The sequence below is a fragment of the Hyla sarda genome, chromosome 13, assembly GCF_029499605.1.
Source record: "Hyla sarda isolate aHylSar1 chromosome 13, aHylSar1.hap1, whole genome shotgun sequence".
NCBI lineage: Eukaryota > Metazoa > Chordata > Amphibia > Anura > Hylidae > Hyla > Hyla sarda.
This window is the reverse complement of record NC_079201.1, coordinates 35,630,662-35,649,387: the sequence shown is the minus strand read 5'-3', so window position 1 is coordinate 35,649,387 and position 18,726 is coordinate 35,630,662. Positions and strand designations below refer to the sequence as shown.

Here is an 18,726-nt window from a genome sequence, read left to right as displayed (position 1 = left end):
TCATCATTTTAGTGTTAAAAATCTAATTTTCCATTTTCACGTCCAACTTCAACGCAAAGTCGTCAAACACCTGTGGGATGTTAAGGCTCACTATACCGTTTGTTACGTTCTTGAGGGGTGTAGTTTCAAAAATAGTATGCCATGTGTGTTTTTTTTTTTTTTTTGTTCTGGTACCATGGGGCTTCCTAAATGCAACATGGCCCCCAAAAACCATGACAGCAAAATTTGTTTAAAAAAAAATCCCACAGCTGTATTTTTTATTTATTTACCGTATTTATCGGGGTATACCACGCACCGGCATATAACACGCACCCTCATTTTACCAAGGATATTTGGGTAAAAAAAGTTTTTTACCCAAACATCCATGGTAAAATGAGGGTGCGTGTGTGCGCGTGTATACCCCGATACACCCCCAGGAAAGGCAGGGGGAGAGAGGCCGTTGCTGCCCGCTTCTCTCCCCCTGCCTTTCCTGGGGTCTAGAGCCCTGCTGCCGGCCCTTCTCTCCCCCTGGCTATCGGCGCCGCTGCCCTTTCTGTCCCCCTGACTATCGGTGCCGGCCTCCGGCGTGCGTCCTCTGCGTCGTTGCTATGCGCTGCGCGGCGTATGACGTCAGTGTGCCGCGCCGTGCATAGCAACGACGCAGGGGACGCACGCCGGAGGCCTGCAGCAGCGCGGACCCAACCCAGGTAATTATGCCACCGGGGATGGGGGGGGGGGGGCAGCGGCGCCGGCGATGGGTGCCGCTGCCCCTTCTCTCCCCCTGGCTGTCGGTGCCGCTTCTCTCCCCCTGGCTATCTGCGCCGGCAATGGGGCGCCGGCGCCGATAGTCAGGGGGACAGAAAGGGCAGCGGCGCCGATAGCCAGGGGGAGAGAAGGGCTGGCAGCAGGTCTCTGGACCCCAGGAAAGGCAGGGGGAGAGAAGCGGGCAGGAACGGCCTCTCTCCCCCTGCCTTTCCTGGGGGTGTATCGGCGTATAACACGCACATAGACTTTAGGCTAAATATTTTAGGCTAAAAAGTGCGTGTTATACGCCGATAAATACGGTATTTATTTTTTTTAACTTCCGCACCCCTGAGATAAGGCCATTATTCCCAAGCATTCCCCCTCATCTGTCTTTGCCATTTTTTACAGCCGTGTTAAAAATAGTAAATGCAGAGTTCTCAGCATTTATACATCAACTATAAAGACAGGTATATGACACTGCTGCTAGCATAAATTGTATCCCTTTGTGTATCTCCCAGCCCAGCTCATCACTTTACAGTACAGGGATGGGTAGATGCAATTATGAGAGAAGTTTAGCAGTAAAAACCAGTGTATCCCAAAATAGCTAAAGAGGAAGTGTAACCTATTTTTCACCTTTGTCAAGCATTGGAAAATGAATAAATGATACATATCTGTCCAATGTGTGTAGACTAGGCTTTGTTCACAGAGGAGATTTATAAAGCCCCATAGTAGATTTTTTTTTTTGCATTAAAAAGTTGCACATACTTGCGCACGTGCGACTTTTCTATACATACTGCGACTTTTAGATTTTTGCTTATTCCAAAGCATATTTCTAAAATCTGTTCACGTAGTAATTATTATTTTTTTGTTTTTTTACTTTGCAGTGGTCATGTATTTATCAAATACGATAGTCACTATTTATGAAGAAAAAAAGGTGGCATCTCCATTTAAGTCGCATATGTGTTCCAGGTCCAACCTGGCTTACAGAATGTGCATATGTCTGCAGAAAAGGAAATTGACACCCACTTTAACAACTGTTCTTGTTCTGCATCATGAAACAAAGCTTGTACATTAATGTTAATTATCGAAAAAATTTATTATATAACTAATAACACTATTAACGTTTAAGGATGAAAATACACACTGCACACCTTGTTAATTTTAGGACACGTACATGCTGGCGTACCCACTAAGTTTTTTAAATTAATGTTGTATTAAAATAGAACAAGGCACAAAATAATTGTGTAAGAATTTTTACAGACTACGTAAACAAACCATATGTGGCACGAAAAATTTTCCTTAAAAAAAAACAAAACTGTAAAACAGCTTCATGCACATTTTGGGGTCGGTAACGTATCGAGCCGCTTTTTTTTTCATGGCTTTACTATTGTTTATGTGCCTGATGGTGCTGCGCGGTTTTCCTTCCTGACGCAAACTCAGCGCAGCGACGCAAGTCTCCGCCCGCCAGCTTCACAAAATGCGGGCTCAAAATTAAACAATAAAGCCTCCAGAGTACGGATATTCATGGTGCGGCATAGTATGTTTTTAAGATTATTCAATCTCTGAAGAGGGTGGATGGGTTGTTGTGGGATAGTTGGAGTGCAGCTATTTAGTGCCAGGCAGGCCAGTCAGAGTGTCACCCCATGCAGTACCAACCCCCCCCCCCCCCCCCCCGGTCACTCTCTAGCAACGCTACTGGTAATAAAAGGATAGATAAAAAGCTTTGGCTGTTAACATAAAGGAAGACTTTTCTGCTTTAAAAAATGCTTTTGTAAGCGGGTTTCCCAGGTTTTGCTTACGTGCGATCTATTTATCAAGGTCGTGTGACTATTTGATAAATAGGTTTGCACGTAAGCAAAAGGAAGTTAAAAAAAAAAAAATTGTCATATAAAAGCCATACGTTTGAAAAGAATGGTAAATCTCTTTCATAATGTTTTGGTTTTCCATCAGAAAATGTTGAGTATTTTTCCACATATATCTATGCTTTATTTTAATTATACGGTATTCATCTGTATGGCATAGTGCAATCTACAGGGTGGGCCATTTATATGGATACACCTTAATAAAATGGGAATGGTTGGTGATATTAACTTCCTGTTTGTGGCACATTAGTGTATGTGAGGGGGGGAAACTTTTCAAGACCATGGCGGCCATTTTGAAGTCAGCCATTTAGAATCCAACTTGTTTTTTCAAAGGGAAGAGGGTCATGTGACACATCAAACTCATTGGGAATTTTACAAGAAAAACAATGATGTGCTTGGTTTTAACGTACCGTATATGCCGGCGTATAAGACGACTGGGCGTATAAGACGACCCCCAACTTTTACAATTAAAATATAGAGCTTGGGATATACTTGCGTATAAGACTACTCCTCCTACCGTAGTTACCTTGTAGTTCCCCCCATATTAGGTAGGCAGTATAGTTCCCCCACATTAGGTCGGCAGCATGTTCCCCCACATTAGGTCGGCAGCATGTTCCCCCACATTAGGTCGGCAGCATGTTCCCCCACATTAGGTCGGCAGCATGTTCCCCCACATTAGGTCGGCAGCATGTTTCCCCACATTAGGTCGGCAGCATGTTCCCCCACATTAGGTCGGCAGCATGTTCCCCCACATTAGGTCGGCAGCATGTTCCCCCACATTAGGTCGGCAGCATGTTCCCCCACATTAGGTCGGCAGCATGTTCCCCCACATTAGGTCGGCAGCATGTTCCCCCACATTAGGTCGGCAGCATGTTCCCCCACATTAGGTCGGCAGCATGTTCCCCCACATTAGGTCGGCAGCATGTTCCCCCACATTAGGTCGGCAGCATGTTCCCCCACATTAGGTCGGCAGCATGTTCCCCCACATTAGGTCGGCAGCATGTTCCCCCACATTAGGTCGGCAGCATGTTCCCCCACATTAGGTCGGCAGCATGTTCCCCCACATTAGGTCGGCAGCATGTTCCCCCACATTAGGTCGGCAGCATGTTCCCCCACATTAGGTCGGCAGCATGTTCCCCCACATTAGGTCGGCAGCATGTTCCCCCACATTAGGTCGGCAGCATGTTCCCCCACATTAGGTCGGCAGCATGTTCCCCCACATTAGGTCGGCAGCATGTTCCCCCACATTAGGTCGGCAGCATGTTCCCCCACATTAGGTCGGCAGCATGTTCCCCCACATTAGGTCGGCAGCATGTTCCCCCACATTAGGTCGGCAGCATGTTCCCCCACATTAGGTCGGCAGCATGTTCCCCCACATTAGGTCGGCAGCATGTTCCCCCACATTAGGTCGGCAGCATGTTCCCCCACATTAGGTCGGCAGTTCCCCCACATTAGGTCGGCAGTTCCCCCACATTAGGTCGGCAGCATGTTCCCCCACATTAGGTCGGCAGCATGTTCCCCCACATTAGGTCGGCAGCATGTTCCCCCACATTAGGTCGGCAGCATGTTCCCCCACATTAGGTCGGCAGCATGTTCCCCCACATTAGGTCGGCAGCATGTTCCCCCACATTAGGTCGGCAGCATGTTCCCCCACATTAGGTCGGCAGCATGTTCCCCCACATTAGGTCGGCAGCATGTTCCCCCACATTAGGTCGGCAGCATGTTCCCCCACATTAGGTCGGCAGCATGTTCCCCCACATTAGGTCGGCAGCATGTTCCCCCACATTAGGTCGGCAGCATGTTCCCCCACATTAGGTCGGCAGCATGTTCCCCCACATTAGGTCGGCAGCATGTTCCCCCACATTAGGTCGGCAGCATGTTCCCCCACATTAGGTCGGCAGCATGTTCCCCCACATTAGGTCGGCAGCATGTTCCCCCACATTAGGTCGGCAGCATGTTCCCCCACATTAGGTCGGCAGCATGTTCCCCCACATTAGGTCGGCAGCATGTTCCCCCACATTAGGTCGGCAGCATGTTCCCCCACATTAGGTCGGCAGCATGTTCCCCCACATTAGGTCGGCAGCATGTTCCCCCACATTAGGTCGGCAGCATGTTCCCCCACATTAGGTCGGCAGCATGTTCCCCCACATTAGGTCGGCAGCATGTTCCCCCACATTAGGTCGGCAGCATGTTCCCCCACATTAGGTCGGCAGCATGTTCCCCCACATTAGGTCGGCAGTTCCCCCACATTAGGTCGGCAGCTCCCCCACATTAGGTCGGCAGCTCCCCCCCCCCACAATAGTAGGCAGCTCCCCCCCCCACAATAGTAGGCAGCTCCCCCCCCCCCACAATAGTAGGCAGCTCCCCCCCCCCACAATAGTAGGCAGCTCCCCCCCCCCCCACACACACACAATAGTAGGCAGCTCCCCCCCCCCACACACACACAATAGTAGGCAGCTCCCCCCCCCACAATAGTAGGCAGCTCTCCCCCCCCCCCACAATAGTAGGCAGCTCCCCCCCACAATAGTAGGCAGCCCCCCCCCCACAATAGTAGGCAGCTCCCCCCCCCACAATAGTAGGCAGCTCCCCCCCCCACAATAGTAGGCAGCTCCCCCCCCCCCACAATAGTAGGCAGCTACCCCCCCCCCCACAATAGGAGGCAGCTCCCCCCCCCACAATAGTAGGCAGCTCCCCCCCCACAATAGGAGGCAGCTCCCCCCCCCCCCCACAATAGTAGGCAGCTCCCCCCCCCCACAATAGTAGGCAGCTCCCCCCCCCACAATAGTAGGCAGCTCCCCCCCCCCCACAATAGTAGGCAGCTCCCCCCCCCCACAATAGTAGGCAGCTCCCCCCCCACAATAGTAGGCAGCTCCCCCCCACACAATAGTAGGCAGCTCCCCCCCACACAATAGTAGGCAGCTCCCCCCCACACAATAGTAGGCAGCTCCCCCCACCACAATAGTAGGCAGCTCCCCCCCACACAATAGTAGGCAGCTCCCCCCCACACAATAGTAGGCAGCTCCCCCCCACACAATAGTAGGCAGCTCCCCCCCACACAATAGTAGGCAGCTCCCCCCCACACAATAGTAGGCAGCTCCCCCCCACACAATAGTAGGCAGCTCCCCTCCCCCAAAATAGTAGGCAGCTCCCCCCACAGACATACAACTTCCAGCCATATAGAGTGTATGGCTGGAGGCTGTATGTCTGTGTACTGGCCCCACAGTGTTCCGGTCACCGATCCTCCGGCCCGGGGTCACAATCTACTGCTATGGCCTATGGATCATAGCAGCAGTCCCGGGACCGGAGGAGCGGTGAACGGAACACTGTAGATGACGCGCCGCCGGTCACTCACCAGGCCCCCGACGGCGCTCGTCCTCCTGCGCCTCTATGGTTGTGCGCACAACCATAGAGAGGTGGAGAAGCGCAGAAGGACCGGAGGAAGACCGGAGGAGGACGCATGTCGGCCGGGGAATGGTTAGTGACCCGCGGACATCCTTAGGACCCGAAAAGCTTTTTCGGGACACAGGGATGTCCGGCATAGGAATACTTATGATTATCTGCCCGGGCCGGCTCCTGTGCGCGGCTGCAGGCGGGGGCCGGCCAGAGCATGTAAAAACGAATTCATGTATATTAAAAGCCAGGGTGCCTCCAGCTGTTGTGAAACTACAATTACCAGTATGCCCGGACAGCCTTTGCCGGTCCGGGCATGCTGGGAGTTGTAGTTTCACAACAACTGGAGGCACCCTGGTTTTTAAGTATACAGTTATTAGTTTGTACATGCTCTGGCTGGCCCCTGCCTGCAGCCGCACACAGGAGCCGGGCGGGCAGATAATCATAAGTATTCCTATGCCGGACCCCAATACCCGGCGTATAAGATGACCCCCGACTTTTCAGAAGAAAATTTGGGGTTAAAAAGTCGTCTTGTACACCGGGATATACGGTAACTTTATTCTTTCATGAGTTATTTACAAGTTTCTGACCACTTATAAAATGTGTTCAATGTGATGCCCATTGTGTTGGATTGTCAATGCAACCCTCTTCTCCCACTCTTCACACACTGATAGAAACACTGCAGGAGAAATGCTAGCACAGGATTCCAGTGTCCGTAGTTTCAGGTGCTGCAGAATGGGCAAAACAAAAATTGGAACAGGACCCTCAGTTTACGCAGAAGATTTTGTTCAGTGATGAGGCAAACTTTTATGTGAATGATGAACTTAACAAACAAAACCACCGCTATTGGTCTGACACTAACCCACATTGGATAGATCCCTCCAAGACAGTTGGAACACAAAAATTGATGGTATGGTATGGTGTGGTATATAGGGTACAAAGATAGTGGGGCCATTCTTCATCAATGGAATCCTCAAGGCCACTGGATATGCGAAATAGCTACATGATGTGTTTCCCTCTTTATACACTGAAGCTGGCACGTTCCCTGAGTTTTCCCAACAAGATGGTGACCACCACATTATGGGTGTCAGGTCCGAGCATTCCTAGATGAACAGTTTCCTGGAAAGTGGATTGGTCATCGTGGGCCAGTTGAATGGCCCCCAAGGTCTCCCGATCTGACCCCCTTAGACTTTTATCTTTGGGGTCATCTGAAGGCAATTATCTATGCTGTTAAGATACGAGATGTGCAGCACCTGAAACTACGGATACTGGAAGCCTGTGCTAGCATTTCTCCTGCGGTGTATATAGTAGTATATAGCAGTGTATACGGATACTGGATGCCTGTGCTAGTATTTCTCCTGCAGTGTATATAGTAGTATATAGTAGTGTATACGGATACTGGAAGCCTGTGCTAGCATTTCTCCTGCGGTGTATATAGTAGTATATAGCAGTGTATACGGATACTGGAAGCCTGTGCTAGCATTTCTCCTGTGGTGTATATAGTAGTATATAGCAGTGTATACGGATACTGGATGCCTGTGCTAGCATTTCTCCTGCGGTGTTGCTATCAGTGCGTGAAGAGTGGGAGAAGAGGGTTGCATTGACAATCCAATACAATGGGCAGCACATTGAACGCATTTTATAAGTGGTCAGAAACTTGTAAATAACTCATGAAAGAATAAAGTTATGTTAAAACCAAGCACGTCATTTTTTTCTTGTGAAATTACCAAGAAGTTTGATGTGTCACATGACCCTCTTCCTATTGAAAAAAACAAAAGATGGATTCAAAATGTCCGACTTCAAAATGGCCACCATGGTCACCACCCATCTTGAAAAGTTTCCCCCCTCACATATACTAATGTGCCACAAACAGGAAGTTAATATTACCAACCATTCCCATTTTATTAAGGTATATCCATATAAATGGCCCACCTTATACTGTTCTATTCCATGCAGTGTAGAAGGACATGTCCATGCCTAGCAAAATTCCAAATAAACCTGTTTGGCAAATGCTCAAAAAATAGGACCCTGTGGATATGTTTAATGTATCCTAAACTGAACACAGTTTAATAATAAAGCAAGAGAACACTTTAATGTTGCATTAAAACTTGTTGGATTAATGCACTGTGCAGAATGATTTATATGAAGGAGCATCATATACTAATAATTATATACTTTTTCTTCTCTATAACATATTACTATAGTGAAGACCACATGAAATTGCAGGTCACCCCTTTCTATCCTACTAGCACTCCAATAAATGTTATTTGGATGCTTGTCTGTAAAGGAACACTTATTGCAAAATACCAGCAATGATCAGGGTAATCTGCCCCTGTAAAGTTGTGACTGTGTGTGCTGTGATAGTATGATAAGTGGTTGAAAGTAATTGTGAGCTGGGATCAGAAACAAAGGTAATTAAGTTTCAAATTTTTGAGTCTCTAAAATACATAGTTACATAGTTAGTACGGTTGAAAAAAGACATACGTCCATCAAGTTCAACCAGGGAATTGAAGGATAGGCGTGTGGCGCGATATTGGGGAAGGGATGGGATTTTATATTTCTTCATAAGCATTAATGTTATTTTGTTCCAGGAATGTATCTAACCCTGTTTTAAAGCTGTTAATGTTTCCTGCTGTGACCAGTTCCTGAGGTAGACTGTTCCATAAGTTCACAGTTCTTATGGTAAAGAAGGTGTGTCGCCCCTTGAGACTAAACCTTTTCTTCTCCAGACGGTGGGAGTGCCCCCTCGTCCTTTGGGGGGGTTTGACCTTGAACAGTTTTTCTCCATATTTTTTGTATGGGCCATTAATATACTTATATACATTTATCATATCCCCCCTTAAACGTCTCTTCTCAAGACTAAACAATTGTAACTCCTTTAATCGCTCCTCATAGCTAAGATGTTCCATGCCCCATATTAGTTTAGTCGTGCGTCTCTGCACCCTTTCCAGCTCCGCAGTGTCCCTTTTATGGACAGGCGACCAAAACTGAACAGCATATTCCAGGTGAGGCCGTACCAATGCTTTATAAAGGGGGAGTATTATGTCCCTGTCCCTTGATTTCATTCCTCTTTTTATACATGACAATATCCTGCCGGCTTTGGAAGCAGCAGCCTGACATTGCATGCTATTCTGTAGTCTGTGATCTACAAGTACACCCAGATCCTTCTCTACCAGTGACTCTGTCAGTTTAATTCCCCCTAAGACATACGACGCATGCAGGTTCTTAGTACCCAGATGCATAACTTTACATTTATTCACATTGAACCTCATTTGCCAAGTGGATGCCCAGACACTTAGTCTATCCAAGTCATCTTGTAACCTATACACCTCCTCTATAGACTGTACTGTGCTACAAAGCTTGGTGTCATCTGCAAAGATAGAAACAGAGCTGTTAATGCCATCCTCTATATCATTGATAAATAAATTAAAGGAATATGATCTAAAGGAATATTATTTTTTGTTGATAGGTTATGTCTTGGAAGGTAAAACTGCCCTTGCAGACAATCATGAGGCTGCTGCAGGTCCTGGTTCCACAAGTAGAGAAGATCTGCATTGACAAGTAAGCTTGGTGTTTTTTTTTGTGTTTTTTTTTGCCGCACATAGTTTGTGTCCAATTTTTGTAGATTATATTCTAGGCCAGTTTATTTAAAAGTTTGTGTGAAAACTAAACAAGATTGTGAGTATTATAAACTATGAATTCAAGTCTTTCCTTTTGCATGCAAATAGAGCAGTGGGGCAGAAATTTGTGCAAGGCACACAAAAAATAAATAAATAAAAAACGAACCCACATTTATTATTGGGCACAGCCAGATATCAAGTCAAACACAATTAGAAACTGCTTGCCACAAAATAGACACAAACACACTTGGTAAGTGTTCCCCACTGTGATGGGTGTTTATATAGAAATGTATACACAAGATGAGGTATATACTTTCCTGCACATGACTAATCAAGGCACACACAGTACCCCCTACTGGTTGATTTTAAAAGGGTTAACCAACATAAGGTAACTTTAGTAATTAAATATCATACAGTAATGGACATTTACCAAGGATCTGTGTTTGTGGTAAATGGCTGTGTCCTGTGTCCCCTTTCACACTGCTGGCTTGTTTTTGGGAACTGGCTACTTCCTGTTTCTGTGGCCTCCCATAGACAACAATCACCAGGATCCTTTTTTTTTTTCATGGTGGGAGGGGACTGATTTCCCTCCCATACATCGGTCACCCCACCCATTGCAGCACAGCACAACCTGCACACAAGCTGCGATGATGGATGCACGCACATGTGCGCAGGTAACGTCATTAGGGAGCTGGCTTCACACACAACAGTCAAAGCAGCCAAGCCCCTTTCAGCACCTAACTTGTGATGTATTGTCTTAGGCTGCACAGCAGGCTGGGAAAGGTCCGAGACAACACTCATGTTGTAGGTTGCAAAAAATTTACTTCCAGGGAAAAGAAAGACAAAGAAATCCGATAGCTGCCACCAAACAGCAAAGTATATTAGTAACTTTGCAGCCCCTTTACATTGAAAGAACAAAAATATTCCGTAATACCCCTTTTAAAGGGTATATAATAGTAAAAATGCAAAAATCAGCCAAATTAATCAATAGTACAGCTTAGTATAGACACATATTCAAAAATCGAATTTCTCGGTCGGCTCCATTGGGGGGACACTCAAACCGTATATCTTGCGGTCACTAGGAGGCTGACACTAGGCATACAAAAGAAAGTCTGCCCCTTTTGGCAGGCTATACCCCGCCTTCTGACCCTGAGCTAATCAGTTTTAGCTTAGTGTCAATAGGAGGCAGACACAGGTCTGGAGATCTCCAGACCTGGTCTTCTTTTTTTTATTTTATAAGCTAGGGCCTGTTGTAGGTTCTTTTCTCCTTTTTATTTCTGTTTTTTTTAGGTGAGGGTTCAGGAGCATGGCGCTTCCTGTTCCCCCATATGTGACTAAGGGGCACGGGGCATAGAGTATGCACCGTTAATCCCTTCCCGCCAACGGCCAGCGCCTAGGGTTGCACCTTTAGTCCAGATCCCCCTACCCTCCCTGCTTGTCCCGCTGTCTCAGTCTGATGTGACGCAGTGACAAATAGGTGGCTGAAGACATCTTAGGTGAGTATGTGCTGGTCACTGGGCGAGTATCTTGAGCTCCCCCCCCCCCCTCTCTCCCCCTCTTTTTCTTTCTTTCTTCCTTACTTAGGGGGCCCCTTATACCTGGGGCCCCAGGGGGATTTTTCCTAAATTTTCATTCATTTTTATTATTATAGGGGGCAGGGATACGAGCTTTATATATGCAGTGTCGGGGCTCCGGGGACAGAGGGGCAGCTCTCCTCCCACTCCCCTTTGCCATCCCCGACACTACTCACTGACTTCTCCAGCTCCAGCGCACCGACCGCAGCGCCTGTCAGCTGGACTGCGGTCACGCGGCCAGCTCCACAGTTTTTCTTTCTCTACCGCTTCTAGGGCATGTCGCGCGTCGGGTCGGGAATTAATTTAGGGTGCAGTTGCGGCCTGGTCCGGCACTTAACTCCACCCTTTCTTTGCATCGGGCACGCTGGAGGGGCTCCCGGCCTCCTCCTCCTGCTGCCAGCCAATGGTCTATCAGCGCACGCACCAGGGGTCACTGATTCTCCTATCAGCTCGGTGTGCACTTTGGGGGGGTCAGCTTCTGTACTCCTCCCTCTCCTCTTCCAATAGGATCCATCTGGGTGCGGAGTCCACTCCCCCTGGTTTGTGCTGCCTGCTTCTCTCCTCCCTCCTTCCTGCTCTGCGGGCCATTTCTCCTCAACAGCGGTATGCCTCTTCATCTCTGAACACAAGACAGCTACAGCCTGCTTCTCAGCTCTAGCTGCGGGACACAGGACCTGGGTGAGATTGCTCCAATTTATTTGCTAACTGCTTTCCTACTAGCACTTATGTCCGACCCCAGACCCGAACCTCCCTCAAGACAGGCGACCGCAGCCTCAGTCACCTACTACGCTTGCGTGGGCTGCAAGACCAAAATGCCTGGTGGTTCCACTGAATCCACCTCTTCCGCCTGTTCCACCACATGCACCATCCCTCCTATTTCTGGATCTCAGGATGTCTCCCTGGAACATGCGGCACCCGCCTCTCCTCCAGAGTGGGTTTCTTCCCTTTCTCAGTCAATGTCTGACCTGGCTAGGGTCTCCAGATCAGTGGCCTCTGCTTTGGAGCGGTCTTCCCTGCTCAGACTCTCCTGACCCCCACTTCCAGCGCTCTCGCAAGCGCCCTAAAGTGATTTTGTCTGGCTTTTCTCCAGAGTTGCGTATTCAGGATAAACATTCTTACCGTAGATCACGCTTCTCTTCCCTAGCTTGCCGGCAGCGCCCCTTCTCTAGGGGCTGCTCCCCCCAGTGACCATCCCATCCTTGTTCTAGATCTAACACACCTCAGTCTAAGGCTACCACCGCACACTCCCACTCTGGTCGGAATCCACCTCAGATCATGAGGACCAATCTGCCGTGTCTGATATGGTGGACGGTTTGGTGTCAGCCATCAGGGACACTTTTCATCTGTAGGACCCAAGAACTTTGAATCCTGATCCGGAAGTTTCTTTTCGTTGCTCTTGGCGTTCTCCCAAGGCTTTCAGTTCTCATACGGAATTTGACGCCTTGCTGGACGCAGCTTGGAAGCATCCAGACAAACGATTCAAGGGAACCTAGAAGATTTAAGCTGAGTTTCCCTTTCCTCCAGGTCTGGTTTTCAAGTGGACAACGCCACCTGCAGTTGATCCTCTAGTTTCTCGTCTGTCCAAATCTACTACTCCTCTGGCGAACGCAGAATCCTGTAAGGATCCTGCGGACAGGAAGATCGAGAACTTGTCGAAATTTGTCTTTGAAGCGGCAGGTTTGTCCTTGCTACCCACCTTCCCATCTGCATGGGTGGCCAAGGCAGTTCAGGCCTTCTCAGCTGCCACAGGGCATCCTGTCAGGCACCACTCGGGAGGACTCGGCAGATCTCTCTCAGGTCGGAAACTTCCTCTGTTCAGTGGCCTTGGAGTCAGCCCGATGCACGGCTTTTCCCTCCAGTAATTTGGTTGCGATTCATCGCTCCATGTGGCTGAAGGTGTGGGATGCGGATGCTGCTTCGAAGAAATCTCTAACAGGGTTGCCTTTCTCCAGTTCTCAGCTCAGCAAAATTATTTCCGAAGCTACTGGGGTGAAAGTTCTCTGCTGCCGCAGAAGACTGCTTACTTTCGTTCCTTTGCATCGGATCGCCCTCCCAAGCAGGCGCACTCCCAATCTCGAAAAGCCCCTTCTTTCAAGGCACGACCTGCCTGGAAGTCAGACAATAGTTTTGGTGGTTTCACGGCCAAGTCCGGTAACCGTAAGCCTCCTTCCTCCTGAAGGGCCCCCATTCGTGTCCTCTTCTCAGGTGGGAGGGCATCTGTCTTTTTTCCGGGAAGTTTGGCTAGCACAGGTTCAGGGCTCCTGGGTCTGGAACGTCCTATCCAATGGTTACCTGATAGCGTTCGCATCCCTTCCCCAGGATCGTTTCTTCCGGTCCCGTCCTCCTCGTTCCCCTTATTTGGCCTTTCATGTCTCTTTAAGTACCTCTGTTTCCAATCGCTGAGCCAGGGTACTTATTCTGATTGGGTGACTGTTACTAGTGGGGTACCACAGGGGTCAGTCTTGGGTCCTGTTCTATTTAATATATTTATTAATGACCTTGTAGAGGGGTTGAATAGTAAAGTAGCAATCTTTGCAGATGATACTAAACTCTGTAAAGCGGTAAACACAATAGAGGACAATGCACAGTTACAAATGGATCTGGATAGTTTGGGGGTTTGGGCTGAGGTGGCAGATGAGGTACAACACTGATAAATGTAAGGTAATGCACATGGGGAGGAAAAAACTGGGACGGGGTTATATATTAAATGGGAGCACACTTGGGAGGACTGACGTGGAAAAGGACTTAGGGGTCTTGGTTAATAGTAAACCTGGCTGTAGTGACCAGTGTCGGGCAGCTGCTGCCAAGGCAAATAAAATCATGGGGTGCATCAATAGGTGCATAGATGCCCACGACAAGAAAATAATTCTACCGCTGTTCAAATCACTAGTCAGACCACACATAGAATACAGTGTACAGTACTGGGCACCAGTGTACAAGAAAGATAGAGGGGAGCTGGAGAGGGTTCAAAGACGGGCAACCAGAGTAATACGGGAAATGGGAGGACTACAGTACCCAGAAAGATAATCAGAATTAGGGTTATTTAGTTTAGAAAAAAGAAGGCTTAGGGGAGACCTAATTATTAGGTATAAATATATCAGGGGACCTTACAGAGATCTCTCCCATGATCTATTTATACCCAGGACTGTATCTATAACAAGGGGACATCCTCTACGTTTAGAGGAAAGAAGGTTTCTACACCACCACAGACGGGGGTTCTTTACTGTAAGAGCAGTGAGACTGGGGAATTTTCTCCCAGAGGGAGGGGTCATGGCGAACTCTGTAAAAGTTCAAAAGGGGTCTGGATGCTTTTTGGGAGAATAATAACATTGATGGTTATGTATACTAGATATTTAGGGACAACATGTTGATCCAGAGATTTATTCTGACTGCCATATTTGGATTCGGGAAGGAATTTTTGCCTCTAGTATGAGGTTCTTTTTTGCCTTCCCCTGCATCAACTCAGTAGGGACTCATTAGGGATATAGGTTGAACTAGATGGACTCTGGTCTTTTTTTCAACCTTACGAACTATGTTACTATGTTTCCCTCCTCGCTCATGGAGTGATTTGTACCAGTTCCTCCAGGGGAGTGTTGTTCGGGGTTCTACTCGAATCTCTTTGTCATCCTCAAGAAAGAGGGCTCTGTCTGTCCCATTCTGGACCTTAAGCTACTCAACCTCAACCTATGTCATTTTTGCATGGAGTCCCTCCGCTCCGTGGTGGCTTCCATGGACCAGGGGGAGTTCCTTTTTTCCGTGGATATCCAGGATGCCTATCTGCACATCCCTATTTTCCCCTCCCATGAGCGTTACCTCTTCTTTGCTGTCCCTGTGGGTCACTTTTCAGTTCTTTGCTCTTCCTTTTGGCCTAGCTACGGCTCCCATGGTTTTATCCAAAGTCATGGCGGCAGTGATTGCCATCCTTCGGGCCCGGGGGATCTTGGTCCTCCCTTACCTGGACGATCTTTTGATCAAAGCCCTGTCCTGGTCCCAAAACTTGGAGAGCCTTAATCTCATGGTACAGACTCTGTCCGCCTTCAGTTGGGTGATCAACAAGAAAAAGTCCAACCTATCTCCCTCCCAGTCTCTTGTCTTTCTGGGTCTCCTTTTTTACACGGCAGCCGCCCGTGCTAGTCTTCCTCTGGACAAGTGCTGCTCCCTCCAGGAGTGTGTCTGTCGCCTACGGCGCCTCTCTCTGGTTCCGATTCGCTTCTGCATGGAGGTACTGTGCCAGTTGGTGGCGGCCATGGAGGTGTGGTCCCTTTCGCCCAGTTTCGCTATCGCCCTCTCCAGCTGTCCATCTTGGCCCGGTGGGACAAGTCGCTGTCTACTCTGGATTGCCGGATTTCCCCTCCGTTCGTCAGTCTCTTCTGTGGTGTCTCCACTCTCCCCTCCTTCTCCAGGGGCGGTTATTTCTTGCCCTCCACTGGTAGGTAGTCATGACCAATGTGAGTCTCCAGGGTTGATGAGGTGTGTTTCAGGATCTGACTGTCCAGGGTCGCTGGTCTCCTCAGGAGGCTCACCTTCCCATCAATCTTCTGGAGCTCCGTGCCATCTTTCTTTGCCTCCTCCACTGGGAGATCCTCCTACAGGGTCGTCCGGTTTGTGTCCAATCGGACAACGCCATGGCCGTTGCATATATCAATCGCCAGGGCGGCACGCACAGTCGCTTGGCAGTGGAGGAGGTCTCCAAGATTCTACTCTGGGCCGAGACTTGAGTTCCCGCCCTCTCCACGATCCACATTCCGGGTGTGGAGATTTGAGAAGCGGACTTTCTCAGCTGCTCCTCCAGGGATCCGAGGGAGTGGTCTCTCCATCCAGAGGTGTTTGCACAGATCTGTGATCTCTGGCAGACCCCGGACGTGGATCTCTTTGCGTCTTGCCACAACAGACAAGTTCCTTGCTTTGTCGCGAAGTCGCGAGACCCTCTGACGCTGGACGCACTTGTCCTTCCATCTTCCTTACCTCTTTCTTCCTCTCCTGCCCAGGGTTCTTAGGAAACTCAATGCGAATGGCATTCCAACCATTCTGGTGGCTCCAGACTGGCCCAGGCGTGCTTGGTATGCCAACGTAATCCAGCTGGTCGCCAATATACCACTGCGTCTTCCAGTTTGCACCGATCTGCTCTCCCAGGGTCCTCTCTGCCACCCCAGTTTACTGTCGCTGCATTTGATGGGGGTTTTCTTCCGGGGTGATTCGCACCAAGTCTTCTTGCTTCTCCCAGGTCTCCCACTCTTGCTAGGGATCTCAACTTGGTACTTAGCTCTTTGAGGGAGGCTCTGTTCGAACCTCTCCGGGACGCCTCTCTTCGCATCCTTTCATGGAAGGTCACCTTCCTCATCGCGATTACCTCAATTTGGAGGGTCTCTGACCTGGCGGCTCTCTCTTGTTGTTCTCCCTTCTTGGTCCTTCATCAGGACAAGGTGGTTTTCGGCCGCCTCCCTCCTACTTACCCAAGGTTGTTTCCCCATTTCACATGAACGAGGAGATCGTTCTTCCTTCATTTTGTCCGGCTCCATCCAACGGAAAGGAGCGTTCCCTACATAGTCTGGACGTTGTTGAAGCTGTCCAGATCTATCTTTCCATCACCACCTTCTTTCGGCAGGGTGACTCCTTCTTTGTGATTCCGGAGGGTGGTGCAAGGGTCTTCCGGCTTCCAAAGCGACCATTTTGCAGTGGATCAGTTCTGCCATCTCTGAATCGTAACGTTGTAAAGGATAGGTCCCACCTTTTAGGGTGACTGCGCATTCCACGTGTTCCGTTGGGGCTTCTTGGGAGCTCAGCTATAGGTCTTTGACCTTGCAAGTCTGTAAGGTGGCCACCTGGTCGTCCTTACACCCTTTCTCTAAATTCTACCAGGTGCACACGTTTGCGTCAGCTGACGCTGGTTTGGGTCGCAAAGTGTTGCAGGCGGCACTGGCTCAGTCTTCTTCTTGATTCTGAATTGAGTGTTTTTCCCACCCCGGCAACTGCTTTGGTACGTCCCACGGTCTCTGTGTCCCCCAATGGAGCCGACCGAGAAAAGTAGATTTTTTATGCTTACTGTAAAAATCTCTTTCTCGGAGGATCCATTGGGGGGGGGGGGGGGGGGGTAATACAGCACCCATCCATTGGCCAGCATTTATCATTGTGGGTGTATGTGAAGCATATTTCTACACCTTTTTTTGTTTTTTTTCGTGTGTGTGTGCTGGTAATGTGTAGAAGCACCACATTTATTAAATGGTCATAGAGCATTTGATGAATGTTGTGCAGGTCACATTTTCTGAAATTTATCTCTTCACATACACCAAAAAGCTAATCTAAGTCTGGGCTGGTGAAGTTTTAGAGACTTTTCAGTGGTTTTGCGCCTTTTTGTGCCTTTTGTAGACACAAAAAACAGTCTAAAGACAATGATAAATGTGGGCCATTGTGTTTGTTGCTATGGTTCGGTTTTCTGTCCGAGGGGTTGTTTTAAGTTCCTTTTTTTTGTCTGGTTCCCTCAGACACCTGCTGTTTTTTTTTTTTCTCTGTCGATCCTCTCCTTCTGCTTTGGGACTAAACTGATTAGCTCAGGGTCAGTAGGCGGGGTATATCCTGCCAAGAGGGGCCGACTTTCTTTTGTATGCCTAGTGGCAGCAAGATATACCCACGGTCTCTGTGTCCCCCAATGGATCCTCCAAGAAAAAGATTTTAAGCATAAAAAATCTACTTAAAAAAAAAAAAAAAAAAAAAAAAAATATATATATATATATATATATATATATATATATATATATATATATATATATATATATATATATATAGATTTCTATTTCTATATTATATATTTATATATTAAATTTTTCATCTCTAATTGTTGAGCTACAAGCTTTGAGTCTAGTGGGTTTTCCCTGTAAAATTTTATATTATTTCCCTCTTTTCAGAGTGGTCTATCTTTAAGTTTGTGTCCTACTGTTACGCCGAGCGCTCCGGGTCCCCGCTCCTCCCCGGAGCGCTCGCTTCACTCTCCCCGCGGCAGCGCTCCGGTCACGTCCTCTGACCCGGGGCGCTGCGATTCCGCTGCCAGCCGGGATGCGATTCGCGATGCGGGTAGCGCCCGCTCGCGATACGCACCCCGGCTCCCCTACCTGACTCGCTCTCCGTCTGTTCTGTCCCGGCGCGCGCGGCCCCGCTCCCTAGGGCGCGCGCGCGCCGGGTCTCTGCGATTTAAAGGGCCACTGCGCCGCTGATTGGCGCAGTGGTCCCAATTAGTGTGTTCACCTGTGCACTTCCCTATATCACCTCACTTCCCCTGCACTCCCTTGCCGGATCTTGTTGCCTTAGTGCCAGTGAAAGCGTTCCTTGTGTGTTCCTTGCCTGTGTTTCCAGACCTTCTGCCGTTGCCCCTGACTACGATCCTTGCTGCCTGCCCCGACCTTCTGCTACGTCCGACCTTGCTTTTGCCTACTCCCTTGTACCGCGCCTATCTTCAGCAGCCAGAGAGGTGAGCCGTTGCTAGTGGATACGACCTGGTCACTACCGCCGCAGCAAGACCATCCCGCTTTGCGGCGGGCTCTGGTGAAAACCAGTAGTGGCTTA

The 18,726-nt window shown here is 48.7% G+C and overlaps 1 protein-coding gene across 2 annotated transcripts in view; it reads left to right on the top strand.

Moving 5' to 3' along the window:
• The window catches only part of HID1 (HID1 domain containing), a 94,248-nt gene that overhangs the window by 64,973 nt on the left and 10,549 nt on the right, over positions 1 to 18,726 (top strand). For both annotated transcript variants that reach the window (XM_056550180.1, XM_056550179.1), the window contains exon 17: positions 9,445 to 9,536. In XM_056550180.1, the coding sequence (XP_056406155.1) occupies positions 9,445 to 9,536 (92 nt within the window). The remainder of the gene's footprint in view (positions 1 to 9,444; positions 9,537 to 18,726) is intronic.